General features: G+C 43.1%; 2 protein-coding genes across 5 annotated transcripts; both read right to left on the bottom strand.

The window, feature by feature from the left end:
- Positions 1 to 1,721: 1,721 nt before the first annotated feature.
- Positions 1,722 to 14,582, bottom strand: pum3 (pumilio RNA-binding family member 3). 3 transcript variants are annotated; one of them, XM_021602852.3, is made up of 17 exons: positions 14,378 to 14,582; positions 13,280 to 13,356; positions 12,934 to 13,155; positions 12,613 to 12,751; positions 11,241 to 11,316; positions 10,871 to 10,964; positions 10,682 to 10,748; positions 9,779 to 9,953; positions 9,493 to 9,596; positions 9,307 to 9,385; positions 9,123 to 9,221; positions 8,969 to 9,022; positions 8,642 to 8,865; positions 7,540 to 7,762; positions 7,204 to 7,291; positions 4,514 to 4,604; positions 1,722 to 2,226 (listed from the first exon to the last, which is right to left on the bottom strand). In XM_021602852.3, exons 2-17 carry the CDS (start codon positions 13,341 to 13,343, stop codon positions 2,100 to 2,102), a joined length of 1,926 nt encoding a protein of 641 aa, XP_021458527.1. In that variant the 5' UTR covers positions 13,344 to 13,356; positions 14,378 to 14,582; the 3' UTR covers positions 1,722 to 2,099. The 3 variants fall into 3 exon arrangements, with proteins under 3 accessions (XP_021458527.1, XP_021458525.1, XP_090090937.1); XM_021602850.3 differs by lacking the exon at positions 14,378 to 14,582 and adding an exon at positions 13,710 to 13,869; XM_090234811.1 differs by lacking the exon at positions 14,378 to 14,582 and adding an exon at positions 13,696 to 13,745.
- Positions 14,581 to 24,554, bottom strand: carm1l (coactivator-associated arginine methyltransferase 1, like). Of its 2 annotated transcripts, XM_090234812.1 has the most exons (14): positions 23,876 to 24,554; positions 22,553 to 22,678; positions 22,340 to 22,449; positions 22,142 to 22,246; positions 21,918 to 22,028; positions 19,074 to 19,251; positions 18,878 to 18,968; positions 16,198 to 16,279; positions 16,007 to 16,092; positions 15,779 to 15,868; positions 15,517 to 15,654; positions 15,319 to 15,408; positions 14,969 to 15,079; positions 14,581 to 14,836 (listed from the first exon to the last, which is right to left on the bottom strand). In XM_090234812.1, the coding sequence occupies exons 1-13, from the start codon at positions 24,045 to 24,047 to the stop codon at positions 15,055 to 15,057; spliced, it is 1,404 nt and encodes a 467-aa protein (XP_090090938.1). In that variant the 5' UTR covers positions 24,048 to 24,554; the 3' UTR covers positions 14,581 to 14,836; positions 14,969 to 15,054. The 2 variants fall into 2 exon arrangements, with proteins under 2 accessions (XP_090090938.1, XP_021458528.2); XM_021602853.3 differs by lacking the exon at positions 14,969 to 15,079.
- Positions 24,555 to 24,845: the final 291 nt, after the last annotated feature.

Below are 24,845 nucleotides of genomic sequence, written 5' to 3'. Positions count from 1 at the left end.
CATTTCTGAAAGTGTGAGCACAAATAGAATGTGGACAAGATCAGGACAAAGGACGCAAGTCAGTACCAGGTATAAACAAGGCTTATGTTTACTGTATAACTGGTTAATTTCAGGCTATTGCTTGCATAGATTTCAGCATTGCCAAGCATTCTGAGATTCTATGAAATTACATGCTTGAATTTTAATGCTCCCACGGAGTGGAGGGCAACCTTGCATTGTAGCAAAAATACTGCAGACAAAGAAAGATATCATGTACGTTATTAATTCTTAATGTTTTCCCTTTACCATGTTAAAACTCTCCTTCAGTTACATTTGAGGTTTAGAAACAATTAATTCCTACAGAAGAAACAAGGCCTTTGAAATGCATATTTGACATTTTTATACCACGCCATTCCCAGGTTAAATACTCAGCCCCTCCCCCCTTGTATGGGAATCTGTGTAAGATTGGATCTTCCCAATGCCGATTTCTTTATATGGAACAGCTTGCAATGTTTCTGCTCTAGCTAGAACATTTAAAAAAAGAATAGGTCACAGTGATATTGAATGTTCTTTATGCATATTTGGAAAACCTCAAGTACTCTCCAAAGATTGTCTATTATATTGACAAGATAGTCAAGTGACCGCTCTAACAATGGAAATACATTTCCTCAAAGACAGAAGGCAGGGGAGGCGAGATCAGGTGGGACCATTCTAGCCAATGAGAGGGTAGATATGTGTGTGAACAGGCTCTAGACTCATCTTCGTGTCTGTGACAGACCGTATGAGCAGCACCATTGAGGCCATCTCCATTTTAAAGTAATAATTTCTTCATTGGCTGATTGCTCCCAACGCATAGGATTCCCCAACCGGTTGACTTTAAAAATGGTGGAATCGCTCAATGTCCATGCTAAAACAGGTTATAGCTAGGAGTCCTCTCTATGACAACACGCACAACTCCTAGTGTTTGATTTTTTGCCTAAATGCCACGTGTCCACTTATATCAGTACATTAATTAATCATAACCTAACCACTATGAAACTTATTTTAGAGCAAATTAGCAAGTACACTTATGACCGAATTTGACCACTATACAGAAATTCCTCACTTTGTGCGCTTATTTTCATGGACAGATTGTGGGCAGAGAAAAACCTCTCGCTTGTCATTCACAATGTTCACCAGCCACCCATACATTGCTGTATTTCCACTTAGCAGAAAGCGGACTTTTTGCTAAAGAGAAAGATCAAAATAACATGACAGCACAGCTCTCAGGTGTTTTTGATTGCCTAATGGCCAAATTGTCTCCACTGGACAGAATCCTCAGAAGTAGCGCAAGTCAGACTGACTACTACAATGTGACTAAAATCTCCCGAATAGCGGCCACACAGGCAGCCACTAATAATCCTCTAAACTGATGAGAAGAATGCTGGGTCTTGAAGGAAAAAGCTGTTTCTCGGCTGACTGGGCCCATCCAAATCAGAGACCTGGACAGATGGAATCTAAGCAGGACCCACTAGTGAGCAAGCTGGCTTCTGCTTCCTTCACAGATGAATAGGCTACGAGCAGTCTGACAGGCCGGGACACAGATTGGTGACTTAATGGGGCATAAAGGTGACGGACTGAGGTTCCCTGTCAGGGAACGTGACAGGGAATGCATTTATGGTTGGATTTATATGAAAGAATTCTTCTAACATTTGCTTACTGACAAATTCATTGGCAATGGAAAGTTTCACACAACGATAGTGTACCAACCAACATTTTTGTTTATTCCAGCACCACAGTCAGCTAGCACAAATCAAAAACACAGGTCAGTTACAAATTATACAAACTCACTGCCTGCCAGTGTGTGGGTATCTTTTACCTTTAAAATACTTGCACCACAGCTTTACAAACAAGCATATCGGAATTATTTGGACAAAAAAATGCAGTACAAATAAGCATCCTCTGTTCTTCCCTCTTCACGCTATTTCACCAGGATGGTCAGGTCATTGGACTGGGTGGACAGTATGGATAGAAAACCATATAAACCCCAGTGAAGTAATGAAAACCTGTTACTCCAGTTGGGAAGAAGTGACAAGTAAGTGGGTAGACTGTCTCTGAGGATAGACATCATGAAATATGTATCAGGCCAGTTTCTCCAAAAGAACTTCCACTCCTTTACAGTTCTGGATCTTCTGTAGTTCTGGAGCGTAGGCCTTCAACGCCTCCCTAACCTCCTCTGCAACAGTCTCATCTGCACTGTTCAGGAGACTGTGAAAAAACAAAAACAGATATGTTGGTGAAGGTAACCTTTACACATAAACCACATTACAAAACAAACGTCTTCCTTTCATCTCATACCTGGTGAGTGAAACATTTCTACCCATACTAAGTTAACCAAGTCAAACTATTTTTAGTGAACATCGAGAATTAAATCTAATTATTTGCAGTGCTTCCCCTATTTGCATTGAGCAGCAGTGCACTGCCCCTTGTTAATTTGTGGTCGACATTGCAAAAGATAATTACAAAATAAAAGTTTTATAATGTAGATGTATAGATATGCCCCCGGAAGCCCCCCGACTCCGCTAACTGCCACCGCTGCTGGGAAAAAATCCTAAGAGAAAAACTGATTTGATATGGCAGGCTACAGCTATAAATGTAGACTTTAGAGAGTGAATCAGACAAATCTCTCACTGCTTAGAGACTTAGAGATTACAGAAGGACAATGGGCACAAAGACATTGCAGGAGGTGGCGGGACAGTGGCACAGGACAAGAGAGGAGAGAGGGACTGGAGGAAGGGGTGGGGGCTAGAGTGAACAGGGGCTAGAGAAGAGAGGCAGAGAAATGAGAGAAGAAAACGAAAGCCAAGGAATTGAGGAAGCGTAATCCACGGCTTGTGTTGCTGTTTCACAATGGGCAGCTGTGCCCAACTGCACGCCCCTTTCTCACCCACAGCACCCAGTGATATGGTGAATGAATACAAACAGCCACCCTGTAAGACATGCTTAACCCCCAGCTGACGCCTGCCTGTTCTCGCTTTACACTCAATTTCACTGGCAACAGCTAGGATGATAAGACAAGCAGAACATCTATAGTGATGGGAAGATTTAAATGTTTAAATCAAGACAAACACTAAGCCTAGTCTTTTGTGATGGTGTTTGGTATTCCTGAAGTGTTTGGCCTCCAGAGACCTTGATCCAAGTTCAATTACCATTTTCATGGCTCAGTGAGTTTTGCTGTCATGGTACACATTTCTAAGCACTTCTAGTTTCAATCTGTTTATAACAGGTTTTTCCCCCCCGTTCTGAACAAAACCACCCTTTCATTGTTCCGACCAGCAAAATAAAGTTCTGAACCGGTTCGAACCAAAAATAAATAAACTAATTTATAATTGTTCCTTTCTACATTAAATGACTTCAGACAGAGCAGCTCGCTATGGAGCAGGCAAGCCATTTACATTCATTGGACAGATGAGTGTAGGGTGCGAGATGAGACTAATGTTGCGGGTGGGGAAAGAGCGAGAGGGTGGAGGAGTACGCTTGGCCTGAAGTGCTGGGCATCTCGTTTGCCTTATCTGTATTGGGCCCACAATTATACCTACGGAGAAGGCTTCTATGAAGGAACATTGAATGTCTAAAACGTCACAAGCTTGTGTGTGCAGAACACGGCATACCTTTTTGTAGTTAATAAATCCAATGTGAGACATGATAACTATAGAATCCTTCATTAGCATTTTAAATTAGCATGTTAAATCCATTCTTTCCAATTAAAAATATCAACCTAATATCTGAATCACACATCAGTGAATCAATCACACGTCAGTATGCTACTAGATTAAGCTCTGGGGGGGAAGGGGCGGGTTGCCAACACGCACAGACAAAAAAAATCCAGCCAGAGTGAGGCATAGGCACTTTATGTTTTGTGGGACTGGGGGAAAAAATGCCGGGAACCTAAAAATAATGTTATTAACCGGTTCCCATGCTTTTAAAATAACGGTTCTGTTCTGGAACAGTATAGATCACCTTCGTTCGCGATTCTGTTCCTCGTAAAAAAAAAAAACATTTTACGGTTCTGTTCCCTGAACCGGTTCCAATCCCTGGTTTACAAGTTTCGCAAGGACTGGATTTTAAAGTCGGGACAAGTTCAAAGTTCAAATGGAGGGAGTTCCTAGGAAGGAGCTGGTATCATTTCTGTTCCATTTGTTTTTTTTTACCGTTAAGCACTGGGCTCCCGAGTGGCACAGCGGTCTTAGGCACTGCATCTCAATGCTAAAGGCGTCACTACAGACATCCTGGTTCGAATCCAGGCTGTAGCTGTATCACAACTGGCCGTGATTGTGAGTCCCATAGGGCGGCGCACAATTGGCCCAGCGTCATCCAGGTTTGGCCGGTGTAGGCCGTCATTGTATTAAGAATTTGCTCTTAACTGACTTGCCTAGTTAAATAAAGGTTAACTAAATCAAAAAGCACCAGTTTGCTTGCTTTGCAGTATTTGTCGATAGTGCTACAGTTTGTGACTGGCTAGAGGAATTAGATCGAACAGTGTAGAGGTACTCACCAGCAGAGCACGATAGCCCCACGGTTCACTGCAGCCCACGTCTTTAGCTTGTCCATCCCTACCTTGTCCAACAGGACCCTGGAGAAACGCTCTGTGAAGACACAGTAGTCATGGTCAGGAAGACACAGGATAGAGTCACAGGTCCAAATGGACACGCATACAGCCAATGTTAGCATTGTCTTTGAGTGGAGTACTGTTTCAAGATCATACACTCCCCTATGTATTTATTTATAGACAGTGAAGATAAAACTTAATTTGGCGCTATACTCAAGCATTTTGGATTTGAGATCAAATGTTTCATGAGGCGACAGTACAGAATGTTACCTTCAATTTTATAAAAACAATTTACCCCCCTTTCTCCCCAATTTCATGGTATCCAATTGGTAGTTACAGTCTTGTCAATAGGGGAGTGGCAGCGATGGGACTCGTCCTCCGAAACACAACCCAGCCAAGCCGCACTGCTTCTTGACGCGATGCCCGCTTAACCCCGAAGCCAGCAACACCAATGTGTCGGGGGAAACACCGTACACCTGGCGACTGTGTCAGCGTGCACTGCGCCCGGACCACCACAGGGCTTGCTGGTGCGCGATGGGACAAGAACATCCCTGCCGGCCAAACCCTCCCCTAACGCGGACGACGCTGTGCCAATTGTGCGCCACCCCATGGATCTCCCGGTCACGACAGAGCCTGGACTCGAACCAGGATCTCTAGAGGCTCAGCTAGCACTGCCACCTTTCATTTTAGGGCATTTTCATACATATCAGTACTACCGTTTAGAAATGAAAGCACTCATGTATCTAGACCCCCTTTTGAAAGTGTCATAAGTATTTGGACAAATTAACATGTGTATTAAAGTAGTCCAAGTTTAGTACTTGGTCAGAAAGTATTCATACCCCTTCCCTTTGTCCACATTTTGTTACGTTACAGCCTTATTCTAAAATGGATTAAATAAATAAAAAATCCTCAGCAATCTACACACAATACCCTAATGACAAAGCGTAAACAGGTTTTAGAAATGTGTGCAAATGTATAAATTCAAAACCGAAATACTTTATTTACTTAAGTATTCAGACCCTTTGCTAAGAGACTTGAAATTGAGCTCAGGTGCATTCTGTTTCCATTAAGATGTTTCTACAACTTGGGAGTCCAGCTGTGGTAAATTCAGTTGATTGGACATCAGAAAGGCACACACCTGTCTATAAGGTCCCACAGTTGACAGTGCATGTCAGAGCAAACACCAAGCCATGAGGTCGAAGGAATTGTCCGTAGAGCTCCGAGACAGGATTGTGTCAGCACAGATCTGGGGAAGGGTACCAAAGAATGTCTGCAGCATTGAAGGTCCCCAAAAACACAGAGGCCCCCATCGTTCTTAAAATGGAAGAAGTTTGTAACCACCAAGACTCTTCCTAGAGCAGGCCGCCCAGCCAAACTGAGCAATCGGGGGAAGAAAGGCCTTGGTCAGGGAGGTGACCAAGAACCTGATGGTCAGTCTGACAGAGCGCCAGAGTTCCTCTGTGGAGATGGGAGAACCTTCCAGAAGGACAGACATCTCTGCAGCACTCCACCAATTAGGCCTTTATGGTAGAGTGGCCAGACGGAAGCCACTCCTCAGTAAAAAGGCACATGACAGCCTGCTTGGAGTTTGCCAAAAGGCACCTAAAGCTTCTCTGACCATGAGAAACAAGAGTTTCTGGTCTGATGAAACCAAGACTGAACTCTTTGGACTGAATGCAAAGCATCACGTCTGGAGGAAACCTGGCACTATACCTACAGTGAAGCATGGTGGTATCGCTGGGAGTTTAGTCAGGATCGAGGAAGATGAACAGAGCAAAGTACATAGAGATCCTTGATGAAAACCTGCTCCAGAGCGCTCAGGACCTCAGACTTTGGAGAAGGTTCACCTTCCAACAGGGCAATGACCCTAAGCATAAAGCCAAGACAACGCAGTAGTGGCTTCCGGACAAGTCTCTGAATGTCCGTGAGTGGCCCAGCACCTGATATAACATCTCTGGAGACACCTGAAAATAGCTGTGCAGCAACACTCCCCTTCCAACCTGACAGAGCTTGAGAGGATCTGCAGAGCAAAATGGGAGAAACTCCCCAAATACAGGTGTGCTTAGCTTGTAGCGTCATACCCAAGAAGACTCTAAGCTGTAATCGCTGCCAAACATGCTTCAAGAGACTTTCAAATAAAATCTGTTTTTGCTTTGTCATTATGGGGTATTGTGTGTAGATTGATGAGGGACAAAACATTTTTTAATCCATTTTAGAATAAGGCTGTAATGTAAAAACATGGAAAAAGTTAAGGGGTCTGAATCCTTTCCGAATGCAATGCATATGGAAGTAGTTGTGCCTATAGTTATGGTATAAAAAATAAAAAAAATCCAGACCTTTCTTAGATATAAAAGAGACACTTTAAAACAAACTTCCTTCTGATTATCTGTTTTTCCATGTATGAACCTGTTATTCAATGCATTTATATGGACTAATAGCAGTAAGGCCAACTTCAATTTCATCAAATATATAAATATTTGATTTCAAATCCCAAATACTTGATTATAGAGCCAAATTAAAAAGTGTAACTTTCACTGTTCAAATAAATACGTAGGGGAGTGTATTTGAGGTCATATGTACGGTCAGCCCCAGAGGTGATATATACATATATTTTTTTTTTTTACAGACGGTCATACCTTCTCTCCCAACCTCCTTCATCTTGGTGTCTTGTTCAATCAGCCATTTGAGCACCAGATGCCCAGCAGGGTGTTCAGCCATGTGCAGCTACAGAACAGGAAACAGACAAAACATGTTCACACTGAACACCATGGTTTTTCCAGAGGACAGAAGAGAGAAACAGATTTTGCCCTTCAAGTGTTTCCGATTCCAAGCCTGGACAATCCTCCTGCAGTTGACCAGACAGACTGAAGAAAACCTAATGGAGACTTCAAAACCGAATGAAATTCTCACCAATGAGAGACATTCTCCTACTTGAATTTGACAGGCACACCATGCCCCTGACCCCTCCTCACCTGCCCCTCCACTCCTCCTGGTGTGAAGTCGTCAGCAGCCAGCTCAGCCACAGCCTCCATGGCAGGATGCAGGTCCCCAATGGCGGACCCCAGAATGACGGTGACTGTGACGCTGGAGGCCTTGTCCATTGCCATAGTGCGGGCGTGGTCACACAGGTGCTGAATTAGGTGCGGGGACACCGCCTCCAGGAGCTCCTTCCGGCGAAGGGCAACATCCTTCTTGCTGAAGGGACAGAGAACGGATGGAGAACATTTAAAGTACAGGCTATGAAAAGCATGAAGCATAGACAGCATTTCTTTAATCTTGTCTGTCCAATTGGGTTCAAAATAGCAATTTAGGTATGTTAAGTGACTCTAGGGAAGGTTTGGACAGTTAACCTCCCTTTGTTCTAGTCTAACTAGCTGGTTAAGGCAGATCGGACGAGTTAGAGCATATATTGTTCGTTTTGGACTTCAGTCAGAGGGTTTTCGGCTGTTCGGACACACACATCTGTCTCGAGGCAACCCGAAGGCAGTAGCCAGAAGTCGGTAGCCGAAGTCCACGACCCCTCATCTGTGATTTGTCAACGGTTGGGATTCTTCAATAAAGTGTCATTCAATGAGCGCCGACTCATTTTCATGCGAAAATAAAAAGTACAAATAAATATTGCGCCAAACATTTTAGTTAAATGTAATATTACACAACTAAGATCTCCTCTGCAAAAACGTCAACATTTTTATTTAACTAGGCAAGTCAGTTAAAAACAAATTCTTAATTACAATGACAGCCTACCGGGTAACAGTGGGTTAGCTGCCTTGTTCAGGGGCAAAATTTTGTTAGCTCAGGGATTCGATCTAGAAACGTTTCGGTCTAACCACTAGGCTACCTGCCGCCTAATGACAGAGTTCTTGAGATATCTTAGATTAATTGACTATTTTGAGGAAGTGTATACTGGACAAACAATACTATTGCCGCTTTTTTTCTCGTTTTCCAAGTGAAGGTCTTTTAAGCGAGTATGCAAGCACACTCGTTCGGTACACCTAGCCAAATCCAGCTAGGCACCAACCAAACTGAAGTACGCGGACACCTTTAGAATGATTGGTAGGTGGTGGCAGGACTCACCTGTGGGCGTTTCCATCCCCCTTCTCCAGCACCTGGATGATTTCAGGTAACAGGTGGGCGTGGTCTCGCGGGCTGAGCAGGTACAGCAGAACTTTCTTTCCATTCTTATTAGTGATGACATCAGGCAGGGAAGCAAAAATCTCTGATAGGACGGCCTGCTTCACTAGCTTGGTGTCGTCTATGCAGTCAAAGGCAGCGATGAGGACTAAGAACGCAAACTCTCCCTGAAGAGAAAATCAACAAACCAATCAGTAAGTCACACGTTTACATATTTGCATGTCTGACTGTGGCGATCAAATATTGTCTGTTTGTTGTTGTCTTGAGTACCATTGCAAACTTCTCAATGTAGGTCTTCATGGTTTTAATGATGACTTTTCTGTCCTGAAAGATAAAACAAATAAATCACTGTACATACAAAGAACAGACACTAGTTTGTGGTTGGTGAGGCTCATCTCTCTAGAAGGCCTGAGTGAATACTCACCTTAGGTGTCCCATGCCACAGGCAGTGCATTGCTACTCTAGCTCCATCGTGGGTGTGGGCCATATACACCACAGACTCCCTTATTGATTCAATCATTTCCTGTGAAATCACATGATCAAAATGATATTAGAAACATGGTAGGATTCGCTCAGTCATTTCTACAGCCATTGGTGGTTTTACTTACAGTCCTCTGTTTGGCTGGGGCATGCAGGAAGAATTCCAGAAACACTTTGTGCACCAGAGAATGTTTGATCACAGCCTCTCTGTGGGAGAAGAGAACACGGACAGAAATCAAAAGCAGTATCTGGATTTATTATCTCGGTTTCCCTTGTGGAGGGTTAGAGCTGTATATGTGCTCAATAATACCCACTTTGTGGCCATGGGGGTAAGGATCTGCTTCATCTCCTCCAAAATGCCATTAACCTTGTCTGGGTTCGCCTCCAGCACCTTCTCTAGCGTGGGGCACACTGCCGACTGTGAACAAACATGCCAACTGTCAGTACAATTCGGCATAACATCCTCTCCGGCCGATATTCACAGAGACAAGCAATCAGAAAGATATCTTGGTAACCAGATTATGAGAGAAGGGATTTCCGGACTCTGAGAACTACACTATTACACTGTGCTCGTGGGAGAGGTGTGAGACGTGTCCTGACCTTGAAGACTTGGAATGTGGTTCCGTAGAGTTCCTCGGTGAGCATGAGTCTCTGGGAGAGGATGGCCTTTTCGTTGTAAGCGTACTCCACCACCGACGACGCCTCAGAGTGACGCAGCATCTGCCTCACTTTCCCCTTGAAGCCCACCATCACACCCGCAACCTGCTCTTTGCTCCTGTGGCAGAGGATACACACACCTGCCGTCAGATTTTCATTCAGAGACCCGTCAGGTTTACTTCATTATGATGTAACAACACTGCCCTATCAGAAACTAGCAGTGAGTAGAGAGACTCAATGGAGATCAAAGACTTGAATTTTCTCCCCAGATATCATTCTCCAAATCTTACACATGGAAGATGACAGGAAATGCAGAGATGAGTGTTCACAATGTAAATCAATCAAATGATGACCTTTATATTCGCCGTACAAGATACACCTTCATAACGGGATAACATTCCCCCATCCTTTAATAGCAGAGCCATGCATTAGATTGTACTTAAAACAACTTCTATCTTCAGCAAAGGTCACGATTACAAGGAAGATTACAATGAGTAAAGTTTGGAATTATTGACCTGATTCCCATTTCAAATGTGTCCTAAACAAATGATCAGGAAATTCCAACGACAGATCAGATCAAGCAGCACTACCAACTTGAAATGACAATGGCACGCGAGCACAAAGGATTACTGTTGAATCATATCCATACAAAGATTTACAATGATGTGATTTACTCAACAAGATGACCCTTTTTGTTGTTTTTACTATATTTTTTGGGCCGGCTTTCCTGCTAGGATCTAATGCCATCAACACAATATCTGATGATATGGAAAGAATACATCCATCGCTAGTGCGACGACTTCATGTATAAACAAACTGTCTGGAGGAAGAAAAAGGCACACTTACCCATACATTAAGAACTTCTTCACAATATTTCGGGCATACTTTGATTTACTCAGCTCGACCATATCATCTAGGGAGAAGAATAACATCATTGAGATGTAGAGCATTGTGATTGACGTGACAAAAACAACTGACCACACTCAGAAGAACAGACCGTTAGAACAGAACGGTAGAACAGAGCAAACCACCGACCCTTGAGTTCATCAAAAACCTCCCGCCTTTGCTCGTCGTTCCCAAACTGGATGAAACACTGGAGGACTCTGGTGGAGTCGTGAGCAAATGCTATCTGAAAGAGAAAAAACGTTTCATCTTTACCTGCAAACTTGAGCATTGGGATGCCATGCACTGTAAACTAATTTGAATAAGTCTACTGTGCTCAATTGTTTTATTGTACTCAAGTGTTGACAGGCATGGTCTGTCCAATCATTTCAGCAGATAACAAATTCTCCATTGTGCCATGTTTTTAATTCGTACATTGTCGTGATTGACAATGCACAATCTACAGTAAAATATAGATTTGAATGGCTCCTTCCAGCAGTGTAAATGTTAAGACTGTACTCACTGTTTTTATCTTTCCTTTCACAAGTTCCTGAAGCTCTTTCATGAGTTTGATCCTCTTCTCTTTGTTGCAATCTTTCCTGTGTTGAAAAAGAGGAACATTTAATAAATAATAAGTACAGGCGTAAAATGTTGCTGTCGCCAAATGACATTTAGTCATGAGGTGTTAAACTACTGCACCCTCTATAGCCACTGTGGTTTTTATCTGACCCTGCTGGCCATCTATGAACGTTTGAATGTCTTGAAGAATGGCCATGTACCAGGCACAGCCAGAAGAGGACTGGCCACCCCTCGGAGCCTGGTTCCTCTCTAGGTTTCCTCCTAGGTTCCTGCTCAGGTTGAATATTTCCCTGGTGTTTTACAAATGTTCCATCCCGAGAATAAATCCCCTTTCTCCCAGGTATCCCAGTATTTCCAGACAAAACCAGTGTTAAGTGTTATTCAAAAGCATTATAAAGCATATAAATCCCGTGTCGGGATTAGATTAGAGATTAGACTGAAAATTCAAGCCTGATACTACCTGAGGCCTACATTAAAGACATTTTATGAGGCTTAGCACACAAAAAAGCACAAATGATTGTGCTGTTCTCCAATAAATATTTGATATAGGCTACTGCAGAAAAACAAAGCCCATGGATGTAACTAGTTCCAGTAGGCTAATCTTGTGTGAACTGTATTACTGTACTGTATTAACCGGACTGGAATGACGCACGTTCAAACCGTGATAAAGTAGGTGAGCGAACACGTGATAATGGTGCTGCACATGCGGCCTTCAAAGTTATAAGTATAGGCTAGCGAATTTGATTTTGAAATACAATAGGGCCTATTTGCATAATTAGTAGGCTGACTCATATATATACACCTTTCATAATATTACCCCTAATGTTACCACTAATATTACCAAAAAGTTACCATGATGAGATGATAGGTCTACGTGCATTGTGAACTGCGCTCCATACTGAGATGGTCTGTCTGTCCTCACCCGGAGCGTTGATGATTCATCATGCAAAGTCCGTAAGGGAAGCCAGATGTCTCATATTATTTAACAGTTCCATTTCCCGCTATGCTATTCATAGAAATCATTTATTATATTTGACCTGTTTGTCGCAGTTACTTTCCCGGGAATTGGTAGTGGTTTTGTGTGGCAAATCCTGGCAAATTAACCGTGTTCCCAGCATTCAACCCTAGTTCCTGCCTTTCTATGGAGTTTTTCCTAGCCACCGTGCCTCTACATTGGTGGCTCTTTGGGGTTTTAGAGCGGGTATCTGTATAGCACTGTGACAACTAACGATATAAATATATGCAACTTAATCCTAAATTTGAAGTTTTGTTAGACCGCTGGTACAATAACTAATGTAGGAGCTGGTTTAACCTACCTTCTGACCATCTCCCACACTTGCTTGGCTCTGCTCACTATTTGATAACTCTCCTTTTTTTCAGTCTGCTGCCGGTTTTGTTTCAGCTCTTTCTTCTGCTGTTTGAACTCGTCCCATTTGGGCTTCTTGGCCTCAGAACCTGAACAAACAAGACAAGCGTTACACCACTGGTGTGATGACTGATTATTCATACAAAGATGAAGAAATCTAATAGACCCCCTTTTTTTTTTTTTAAATACTGTTAAAACATTTCCAGCAAGCCATTACAAAATGTAGCCCATTTAAAGTGTTTGATAATTGGCTGTTGTACATATTTCATACCTTCCTCAGCCTTCCCAGGTATGAATTTTCGCTTTTTGGTGAACTTTCCATCTGTGGGTTTGATATACTTTCCATCTGTGGGTTTTTTGTTCAAGAATTTCCGTGGAGCCCCCTTTCCTCCAGTCTTCTCAAACGTCTTGCCCTTTTCTCCACTGTGGGGTTTAAATGGCCTCTTCCCTGGTGATTTACCTGTTGGTTTGGTCCCCGGTTTACCTGTACCTTCTGAACAGAGTTTGTAGTTAGTCAGTTAGGCCTACACATTGTTTTTACCAGCACATCATTAAACAAATATTTTCAAGTATAATATTCATATTAGTAGTAGTATTACTTCTACGTATTAACTTACCTTTTCCTTTCTGTATTAACTTCTTGCCACCTTTAGGGGAAAATATTTTCTTTTTGGGTTCCATTCTCAAGAACTCACTATTCAAAGGAAAAGACAAAAAGCGCGCATGATCAGTAGGTAGTTGCACCTTAGACGATCGACTAATCATAGTTCCAGCTTGAATACTGATTACTGTATGTACTATTGCCATGTGTTTTCCAGCTAACCTCAGTACCTAGCTAGCAATAGCAGCTAGTTAGTTAGCGTTCAGCTGACTTGCTAACGTTAGTTACTAAACCTGGCAGGCCAGAAAGAACTACTGGTAAGGTATGAGGTGTAATAATTAAACATGTCTGGTAGAGATATTTTCACTGACAAAACAGTCACGTTAACAACATTATTTTAGCATTTTCCTATGCAGAAGACAAAATACACACGTTTAGCTACATACCTTGACATGCGTTCTGAACTTAACGGTTTACGGCATGAACCTTCCAATCAGAAAACGTCCTGACTGCCGTAAAATGCATGGGTTGTTTTTTATTGCGACAATACTAGAACGATACGGCATATTGTGCTGTGCCTGGGTTGTCACTAGTTACCACAGCCACAAAGTCAGAATTGGCAATATCGTAGACATTCATGAAAACAAAATGTTGCTGTTTTATGTTAATTTAAGGTTAGGTTTACGATTAGAAGTGTGGTTAAGGTTATGGTTAAAAAAAATCACATTTGAAGAAGATACATTGTAGAAATAGGCGGGGTTTATGACATTTTTTGGCTGTGGTAACTTGTGACGACCCTGGGTGGTTAGTGCAATCTGGGATACTTGGGGCGTTCCTACCCTAACACGTCTAACAGCTTTTGTCAAAATTGACTTTTCGTATCATGTTTTGCAGAATTTACACAGCAAGTTAGGAGAATTAACGTAGCCGGTTATGAGAATTAGGTTACGTTTAGGGTTACGTAAAATGCAAAACAAATTCAAAAACGGCGTAAATTTGACAAAAGCTAGCTGCAATCCATCTAGACATGACCCGGTGCCTGTTTTTGTACCTGATAAATCATTATATTACATTTATGATATCTATGTGTTTATAGATAAAAACTGATACTTACTGTAGTAGCTAAGTAGCCTAAGTCACGTATAGTCATGGCTCAATCTATCCCCTGAATAGCCCAAGAAAGTCACTCGTCACCAGCATGTTGTTTCCACCTGTCCCTTCAAATCAATTATTTTCAAATCCAAGTAAGAGCTAACGAGCCAGGGACCGAAATGGAACCAGATATGTGTTGGTTAGAGAAGTAATGAGAGGTTATTGTTACGGATAACACAAGTTTATTGGTTTTGTATCACAGGTTTACAATACATACACGTGTATCTCTCTTAGTGCATAACTATTGTAGATCCACTTGATGTCCCTGTACACTATAATGCATGAAATGCCGGCGTTGGCTATATGTTTATGCAAAATAAAAACATATTCATGTACATTCAAAGTTCTTTCATGGACAGTTTTATAGCGAAGGACATGAAGGCTCCTGGAACTTGATTGGTGATCATCACTTCAGGCATACCTTTGGAAAGAAAATGCATGTTTAGCTAAACAAACAAAGTCAAACTCCTGTTGGAACTATGCACTTTCCTACAAAGGGGATATGTAATGGACTACACTACTGACCCCGCAGGGCAGTTCAGGTGTACTTTACCTAGCCTATAGTCCCGGGGCTTGTGCCACACTCTACTCTGTAAAGGGTCTGTCCACACTCTTTGCTCCTGCATTGTCTGGAGGTTCTTACACCAGCAGCCAACTGTGTACCCTAAACAGGCAGACAGACAGAGGTGTAGTCCAGGCACACTACAGAGCACATTAGGCAAGTAGGAAATAACAATACTACCATATCTACTCGCTTCTACCAAAAGCTGTATTAATTGAAAGGATATGAAGAGAATTTAAGCTTCTGCTATGAACCTGGTATGGACCAACATTATAGACTGCATACATAGAAGAATAAGACATCATTGAATCTCACTGTTGAACCAAATAGCAGCTGCTCACCTGAAGAAAGGGTTCTTTAGATCCAAACTGTTGCCAGATTTGAAGCCTGACTGATCAACTACTGCTGTGATGTGAATGTCGTAGCTCTGCCTGGTAGAGATGAAGAGCAAAAAGCAACCAATATAATCTCTGTATAATATTGTTTCCATTTCCCACATTCCATTTATATTGTACAGACACTGTCCTTCTCCGGCTTACCTTGTGTTGGCTATGAACTGGACAGATCCGGACAGAGTCTGTCCCACCTTGCCAAACAGAGGGGTCTGGAAGAGACAGCGGACTTGGTACCAGTGAGTCAGAGGTTCACTAGGAGCAGTGGACAGCCACACTGTCATCCTGCAGAGAGAAAGGACTCAAATGAACAGAGTATATCTACTGTACCCCCTGGAGCCTGAGACAACACTTGTTTGTTTTTTTAACAATGAAAATCATTGAAAAACATCACTCCAAGCGGTCTTACTTGGATCCTATAAATGCTACGTCAAACCAGAAGGCCAGCCCATGGATCAGTCCAGACTGGAGCAGTTTAAACACAAATGGAATCTCCATCCTGCAAGACATAGTGAAATGGAATGTTTATTACAGCGACATTCTGTCATTATCGCAGATTTTCTCTTATCTGCCAATACAGTTTCATAGCTCATAATAAGAGCCGCGCAATTACATTTGTGTTGTTGTTGACAATCACCTGTGTAAGTCCTCTTCTTTAGCCTCCATGAAATTGATGCAGTGCTTGACAGATTTTGCCATTAGAATCGACATCTCAAATGTGTCCTACAACAAAATGAGGACAATGAGGCAAATTGAACATCTTTGTATTATTTCACAGTATATATCAGCATGAACGCAATTATAGCCTCATTGAACCGAGGTACTCACAACTATGGGCTGTTTGAAAAACTCATCAACTGCAGAACTGTGAAGACCACTCAGGTTAACCCCATAGAAACAGGTCTGGTGCCTGCAATGGAGTGTGGCAGAACAACAAGGCACATAATGTATTAGATCAGAAGATTCTGCGCTTAAGTCTAACTTGTCCAGGCAGACACAACTGAAATTCATGCTGTAAAATGTATGAGCACCAAGCTAAGAATGATTTCTGCATTCCTAAAAACTGAAAAGGCTTGTCATCCCCTCATAGTAGTGGATCAAAGACACCATAGCCCTCTTGCTGGAAAAGGCATGCAGACCACTATCTTGTAACATTATACAGCTTCAAGGGGAAAAGTGAAGTGTATATATGACACCGTTGATTTCATTGCACGTCCCATCTTGGTGAAGTGTCTTTGGTCCCGTATTGTTATAAATGGGTGGTGTAAAAGACTTGCATGTGAAACACAAGATGTGTGTGAGATGAAGTATTAGATTATCACAAATAACCTTTTCAGTATGTTCAAGCTTGGGTGAGGATGTTGTCAGCACTAGTGAACTGGTGCGGGTGATATACAATATAACCTCAAAAGTATGTGGACTCTCCTTAAAATGAGTGTATTCGGCTATTTCAGACACATTTTGCTGACAGGTGTATAAAATCGAGCACACAGCCATGCAATCTCCATAGACAAACATTGGCAGTAGAATGGCCTTACCGAAGAGCTCGGTGACTTTCAATGTGGCACTATCATAGGATGTCACCTTTCCAACAAGTCAGTTTGTCAAATGTCTGCCCTGCTAGAGCTGCCCCGGTCAACTGTAAATGCTGTTATTGTGAAGTGGAAACGTCTAGGAGCAACAACGGTTCAGCCGCGTGGTGGTAGGCCACACAAGCTCACAGAACAGGCACAGTGCTGAAGTGCTTAGCATGTAAAAATCATCTGTCCTAGGTTGCAACACTCATTACTGGGTTCCAAACGGCCTCTGGAAGCAACGTCAGCACAACAACTGTTCTTCAGGAGCTTCAAGAAATAGGTTTCCATGGCCGAGCAGCCGCATACAAGCCTAAGATTACCATGCGCAATGCCAAGCACCGGCTTAAGTGGTGTAAAGCTTGCCGCCATTGGACTCTGGAGCAGTGGAAACGTGTTCTCTGGAGTGATGAATAGCGCTACATCATCTGGTAGTCCGACGAACAAATCTGGGTTTGGCGGACGCCAGTAGAACCCTACCTGCCCAAATGCATAGTGCTAACTGTAAAGTTTGGTGGAGGAGGAAAAATGATCTGGGGCTGTTTTTCATGGTCCGGGCTAGTTCCAGTGAAGGGAAATCTCAACGCTACAGCACACAATGAAATTCTAGACAATTATATGCTTCCAACTTTGTGGCAACAGTTTGGGAAAGGCCCGTTCCTGTTTCAGCATGACAATGCCCCTGTGCACAAAGTGAGGTCCATACAGAAATGGTTTGTTGAGATCGGCATGGAAGAACTTGACTGGCCTGCACAGAGCCCTGACCTCAACCCCATCGAACACCTTTGGGATGAATTAGAATGCCGACTGCAAGTCAGGCCTAATCGCCCAAAATCAGTGCCCGACCTCACTAATGCTCGTGGCTGAATGGAAGCAAGTCCCCGCAGCGCAGCAATGTTCCAACATCTAGTGGAAAACCTTCCCAGAAGACTGGAGGCTGTTATAGCAGCAAAGGGGGGGGGGGGGGGGGGCAACTCCATATTAATGCCAAAGATTTTGGAATGAGATGTTCGACTAGCAGATGTCCACATACTTTTGGTCATGAAGTGTAGGTGTGTAAGTGAGAGGGAAGGCAGAGGGTTCACAGAGGAGCATTGCAACATCTATCCGGTATCTCCATGTAAGCATGGCATCTGCGGTCATGTGTTGAGTGTAGTGAGGGAGGAAAACTACAGGCAAAGACATATTGCGCTTTCTCTAACCAACAATATTTGAGCAGCAGATATTTTCTTTACATTTCTCTCTATGTCTCTGTGTCTTCTGCCACTGGCAGTGTGAGGACAGTTATCTGAGTAGAGGGGGTTCGAGAGGGTATGTGTGAGTCAGGTTTGGACTGAACTGGAGCGTTTTACGTTGACAGGAAACCCGCTTGACTGGGGTCACAGCCCAGTGCCAGTCGGACCTGGAGCTGCGGGTGGGTGGGGGGCCGATTAGCCTCCTGGCATGTTGCGTAGCCCCACAGCCTGCCCAGGCCTCTGTGGGGGGATGTCAAATAAACCCTCATGGACACAGCTGTAAACAGTCACAGAGACTCATGGAGATGGAGGGGAGGGGAGCGTCAGGCAGGGCCAGGCCCAGACTGAGAGGCTTTGTGGGGGTGTGAGGCGGGGTCAATCATGGTCTGTTAACGCACTGGCATCCTGCTCTGCTCTGCTCTGCTTCTCCCCAGAAGGAGAGGAGAGAGGGGGGAGGAGAGCACTATGAGCTCATCTCATACAGCAGTTCACTGTGTTTTCATGGCAGCCACACACACACCGCTGTCACAGTTAAGTACGAGTTAAGTTAGCACTGATGCCAACTGTGAAACCCCCTATGGAAAGCAGCACTAATCCAGAATACAAAACTAATAAGAACGTTTATTTGAGTTCAGCCTCCACCTTGTGGTGCCGGAATGACACGCAACAGATTCTGAAACGTTGTGTTAATTCTCTCACCAGAAGCTAGAGCGTCCATAGTGCTCGATGTAGAGCTGCTCGTCAGTGAAGGGAGCGAGGTGCATGTCACTACAGGTTGGGAACATCATACCTGAATAGGTAGAAGAGAGACATGTTTTGTGTAACATTAGCTGAACAAAACTATCAACAGATCAATCACAGCATGGAAAATAGCCTCTGTTGGAATTCAACTGACCCTTGGGTTTAAGCCACTTCCTGGAGTGGAGGTAGCTCTCCAGCATCCTCTCGTTCAGAAGCATGTAGCCAATGGGCTCTGAGATGATCACGTCCACCTGCTCAGGGCACGACACCTCCTCAATCTTTCCAGCCAGGACTATGATCCTATCTGACAGACTATTGCTCTTTACAAGCATCTGAAGGGAAAACACAAAACATTGCTGTCCCCCCCAAAAATGACATTTGTTTTTTGAGTCAGACAGGGTCCGATCTTACTGATGCACCACTGCACGTCTGAGGCTTTGATGATGACATCCTGTGTAGTACATTTGAGAGCAGATGTCTTGGATTAAGGGTGTTTGTAGCTTGTTTCTTCACCTGAAATTGCATTAATCTGCTGTCTAAAATTAGCAAGAAATAATTAGCTGTTGACAAATTGTGTTTTGGTAAACCCTCGTGCATGCAAACTCTCCCATGAAGTGCTCTGGTACATTACACTTCCCTGCTGTGTAAACAGGGAGTTCTACTTTAATGATGCCAGAGCTGCTGGGCTGCTGCTCCAGGGCAATTCCATGGTAACGGAATTACGCTTCGACTCCGATTTTTTCACTTTAAAATGTATGCCAAACAAAACAATTGATTTAAACAGTTATCAAACCATACAACTTTGTGCACAATAACTACTTTGAACAATTTGCACAGAACATTTCACAAAAACACATTTACTGGAAGAACTGGGCAGATGCTAAATTTGGCCACAGAATTACGGTAAAATCTCCCTCAGTTTTCTATGTGGACCACGTCTGCTCAGTGGGTGAGGAGGCTTGTTACAGTAAATGGAAGGAGGGTAGGTGGTAGGTGTCATGGTAGGTTTCACTAAGATCTGGGAGAGGAGACATTCACTGGAGAGAGAGAGCGAGAGAGAGAGAGAGAGCGAGAGAGAGAGAGAGAGAGGGGTTGTCTAGACTGTTTTAACACTGTTTTAAAGGGAGGACAGTAGCAGGTGAACCCAACTGTGATTTGTGACTACTATGATTTCCCATTGTAGACAATTCAATTGCAGTAATTCCGATTTGGTAACAGAATTCAGAGTTTTAATCACTTAATAATTCATAACAAACTTGATATTAGTAAAAACACTACACAGTAACTAATTGGTAGGTCTACCTTTACTTGTTACTTCTGTGAACTTTCACTATCGTCCCTCCTCATGAGAGACATTAAAACATGTCTTAAAGATATGTGGGGTTTTGGTAACGGAATCACAAGGCACAAAGTTTCTCAAAGCAAATGATTTATCCAAAACGAAACATAAGTATTGATATTAGTTGGAGGGGTCTTTACTTCAACATTGTGTTCTGATGTATTTCTCATACCTTTTACTGGTTGATGTTGTGGTCTAAGAACCCTTTCTATCAGTTTGTTAGTCCAGATTTTTAGGATGGCAAATGGTAGAGAACTGTATATATGCCTTCATTTCCCCCAAATATAGACTCTTAGCTTTCATTTGACACACAATTTGATATGCTCACATGTTGGTGCTCATGGGTCCTTTTACATGGAAATGCTCTCCATGCACACTGAGTGAGAGGAACAGACTGCTGTGTCTTCGATTACTGAGAGACTGAAGCATATGGTGTATTAAAAACATAAACCAGGTCATGCTGGCCAGGCTAGACCCTCTGACTGGGAGTGTGACGGAGCCCCTCATAATATTGTTTCAAAAGGACATTGTCCACACTGGTTGGTTTTCTCTTGCTGTCTGCGTAGGTCATCATCCCACACCGTGGCAGAGCACCCTTCCTGTTTAATCCAGACCTTGGCCTGTGGAGCGTTCTTGTGAGGCAGTGACCCATGCACATGCACGTGCACACTGACGCTGGCCATGCGTCCACAGGGGTGGTCCCAGGCTCTGGCTCACACTGTTTATATAGACCTCAGTGTAGGCCTACAGTGTGATAGGGATTCAGCCTGCTCAGAGAGACCATGCAACCACCCCAACAGGAATACATTATGGAGGTCCACCATTTTGTCCAACTGAGTATACGGTTCGGCTATTGGCAGATAAGCTGCAATGTGCAAGGAAAGAAATATGAAGGGACACATCTGGTTGCAGTCTAGAAACAAGCACCAGTAGAGTAGAAATAGAACAGGGAGAACTATGCCTGACTGTTAAGCTAGAGGCCATCCATCCATGAAAATATGTTTCCTTCACCCTCAAGCTGGTTTCTGGGCCAAGAGCTGCCTCAAACCATTACACCCTCAGAATGTCATGCTCTGTGTGTGAAGCACGAGGTCCGTTTTATGGGGGCTGTTCTGTTCTGGAGGTGTGACTTTCGCTGAGATAGCATTTCCAGGGTTGTGTGGTTTTCATCAAGGCTTTGTCCTTGGCTCCATGTAGACACCATGAGGTTTGAGCTAGATGTGTTGACAACACAGGTGATTAGGGCTGTGATAAGTGATTCATCATCTTTACCCGGGGTGTTTCGGGCCAAGCAATACAAATGACTTTATTCACTGGTCAAAGCCGTAAGGTTTTCCTTCTCATTCTAGGCGTAAGTGGTTTAAGCTGCTAAAACAGCAGAAACATAAATCAGATATCAAAGCAGCATAGAACGTTCAATCATCTCAACAGACCAATGACGTTACTGAAGTAACTACCTATTCATCATACAACACACACATTTGAGCAATTATTAAGAATTCTGGTGCTATAGATTGAAAATGCCAGATAGCGCATGTTAAAGTGCAAAAGGATGCTCGTTTAACGTGAGCGTTCACATTTCCTGGAAGGTTGATAGGAAAACAATCAGATGCTGCCAGAGTAGGCCGTAAGGGTGAACGGTAAAAGAGATGCCTTTACCTCCGCAAATTTGGCTACAGGGCTGGCCTCCACAGCATATACCCTTTTCGCTCCTGCCTGGATGGCGAAGAAAGACAGGATCCCTGATCCACTGCCAACATCAAGTACTATCTGGGTACAGGAAGGAGCCAGACATTACATCCGCATGCAGTAACAGACAAAATGTAAGACATGATCAGGTTCAATGGATACGTGTGGTTTTGGTTATGTGGTTCCACTCTTACCTTGTCCTTGAAGTCCATCTCGTTTAGCAGGATGGCCTTTTGATACGTGGCTGTCCGCAAGTAATCCTGCAGCATATTCTGTTGTTGTGATAGACAGCCATAAAACTACAGAAGAAGGGAGGACGAGGTTCATTCACAACCTAGTACACCACCAGTTTGTCTCTCTGCGGGCCGAGTTGACGGGTACAGTAAAACTACCTGGAAGTACTGCAGGGCTGAGGAGTCTTCTGTTCTCTGGTCAAACACGGATTGTTGCCTTTCTGCTGACTTCTCTTCTCTCCTCAGCTGTATGTGGAACTCCTGAAACTCTGGGGTCAGAAAACAACGGACTTGATGCATGAAAACTCTTTTTGACGGTGTAAAGGAGGCTCCCACCTTAGCTAACGTGAGTCGTTTCATGTGTGCCCTTACCACTCTGTGTTCTGAACTGCAAGAGAACGCTCAGGCAGCCAACGGTTATGAGGAAAGATTGGGTGCCCACCCGACAACAGTCTGTTTCCCTGGTGACTGTGAATTTGAAAACACAGACCCCATCACCTGCAAAAGAAAAAAACACAACAGACAGTTAATTCAAATACACCCAAATACAAGATCTCTGTATTCTGTGTCATCCATTATCAAGGGGGCTGTTCCTCTGAGTTATCTACCCCAAGTCCATTCATTTGTTCTTGGCCTTTTGCAAACGTATCAGTAAAGGAACCATAAATAACAATGTCAGACATTAACCTAAGAAATCCTTCAGCATACTCTGGCAGCACGAGGCTTCTAATGTGTAGCGGCCCTATCTGATCCTGTGCACCAGCAGGAAGAGAGATATAGCGGTAAGGCCCACTGTACCGCATCGTATAGGAAAACACAGTCTAGGTACATACTGTCCAGTAGAACTCCATAACAACGGAGTCAGACACGCACGCACACACACACACACACACACACACACACACACACACACACGCACGCACGCACTCATGCATATTGACGCCTCACATACACACATACACACATACACACATTTGCATACTCTCAACATACGCTGCTGCTACTATTATCTATCCTGATCGGTTAGTTTTTACCCCTACCGACATGTACACCTCAACTACCTCGTGCCGCTGCACATTGACTCGGTGCAGGAACTCCTTGTATAGAGCTACATTGTTGTTATTTGTTGTGTTTTCTATTTTTATTTGTTAATTAGCTTTTTTAACTCTGCATTGTTGGGAAAGGGCTCGTCAGTAAGCATTTCACAATCAAGTCTACACCTATACTGCACGTGTGACAAATACAATTAGATTTGATTTGACTTCACACGCACGTACGCGCGTGCACACACACACACACACACACACACACACACACACACACACACACACAGACACACATACACACACACATGGTGCACACAACTGGGTAGTAAATCTCACAGACCTTTCAGCACTGCCTGTCCAGCGACCACACAGAAAGAAGTAAAATTGCCACATGGGAAAGACTGTAGGAAAATATCATACACTCCACACACATACACATACATGGGCTTCTCATAGACCAGAGAGAGGGCAATACATTTATTTTTTTAATCTTTAGAAAAAAAAAGCTATTGGCAATTTTATTCAGAAATAAAGAGAGCATCATCACTATTTCTTCTTGGTTGTACTCATATGGAAAGAGCTAGTGTGATAAAAAAAAAACTGTAATTTGATTTATTAGCTTGTTCTTGTTTCTTGCATGTGTACTTACCATCCTGAATAGTGAGCACTGTCTCCTCCAGCCCTGTGCTCAACTGTAGAGAAAGGCCTTGGTGTTGCCTCTGTTTAGCCACCTGTATCTCTCCCTGTACCTGGTCCTCATTCACCGTGAACAGATTGATGGAAAAACAGGTCACTTCTGAACCCCTCTCCATGGTCTCCATGGTCGCAGCTGTCGTAACTTCTGTAGTAAGGTTCTGTAGATGTGTCTGAGTTTGGTTGAGGTGGGAGGGGAAGGAGCTCTGGTAGGAGTCAAGGGGCGGGGACAGACTGTGTACAGGAATATGCTTTGAACAAAAAGAGAAGTTACAAACTATTTTTCTACATATACATATATATATATATATATATTAACCATGGCTAGATTTAGCTAATCTAGTTCAGCAATTTAGGCTAAGGCATTGAAGAATCTGAATAGACAAAAGTTTATTTTAGATTTCTGCAAATACATATTTGTATCATCAATGCTTGGATAACTTCCAAATTCAGGGCGAAAACACCTTTTTCTAACATAATAATGAACACACTTTCACTTGATTAAAACTGACTTTCACTCATGTTCTATTTTGTTCACTTTTTTACTATGTTGAATGACACTAAAGAGGACAGCTTAGTCTATTGATATAATTGAAAACATAGGAGCGTTAAGCACAGCAGGACGAAGTCCTGATGAATGTGGAATAAATTGGGCTTGGTCCTGAACTTCCTGATTTAGAAGTGGGCTGGAGTGACGTCACCACGTCCATTCAGTGTGTCACCTAGTGGAGAACTATGGCAATGACAAGAAAGGTCCTGTTCAATTACATTTTGACGTCTCTTGCAATGACGCCTGTGGTGAAAACTCTTTAAAACGTAGCGTGTGATCTTTTGTCCAATTTTGTTCGACTTTGCTGATACTATTGCATGTCACAGAATATGCATTGCAAATGATCCATCAATACTGTAAATGTGAAAAGCAATAT

This window comes from Oncorhynchus mykiss, chromosome 5 (genome assembly GCF_057628025.1).
Source record: "Oncorhynchus mykiss isolate SJ-2025 chromosome 5, ASM5762802v1, whole genome shotgun sequence".
NCBI lineage: Eukaryota > Metazoa > Chordata > Actinopteri > Salmoniformes > Salmonidae > Oncorhynchus > Oncorhynchus mykiss.
The sequence above is the reverse complement of the archived record's forward strand: the minus strand, read 5'-3'. Positions and strand labels throughout refer to the sequence as shown.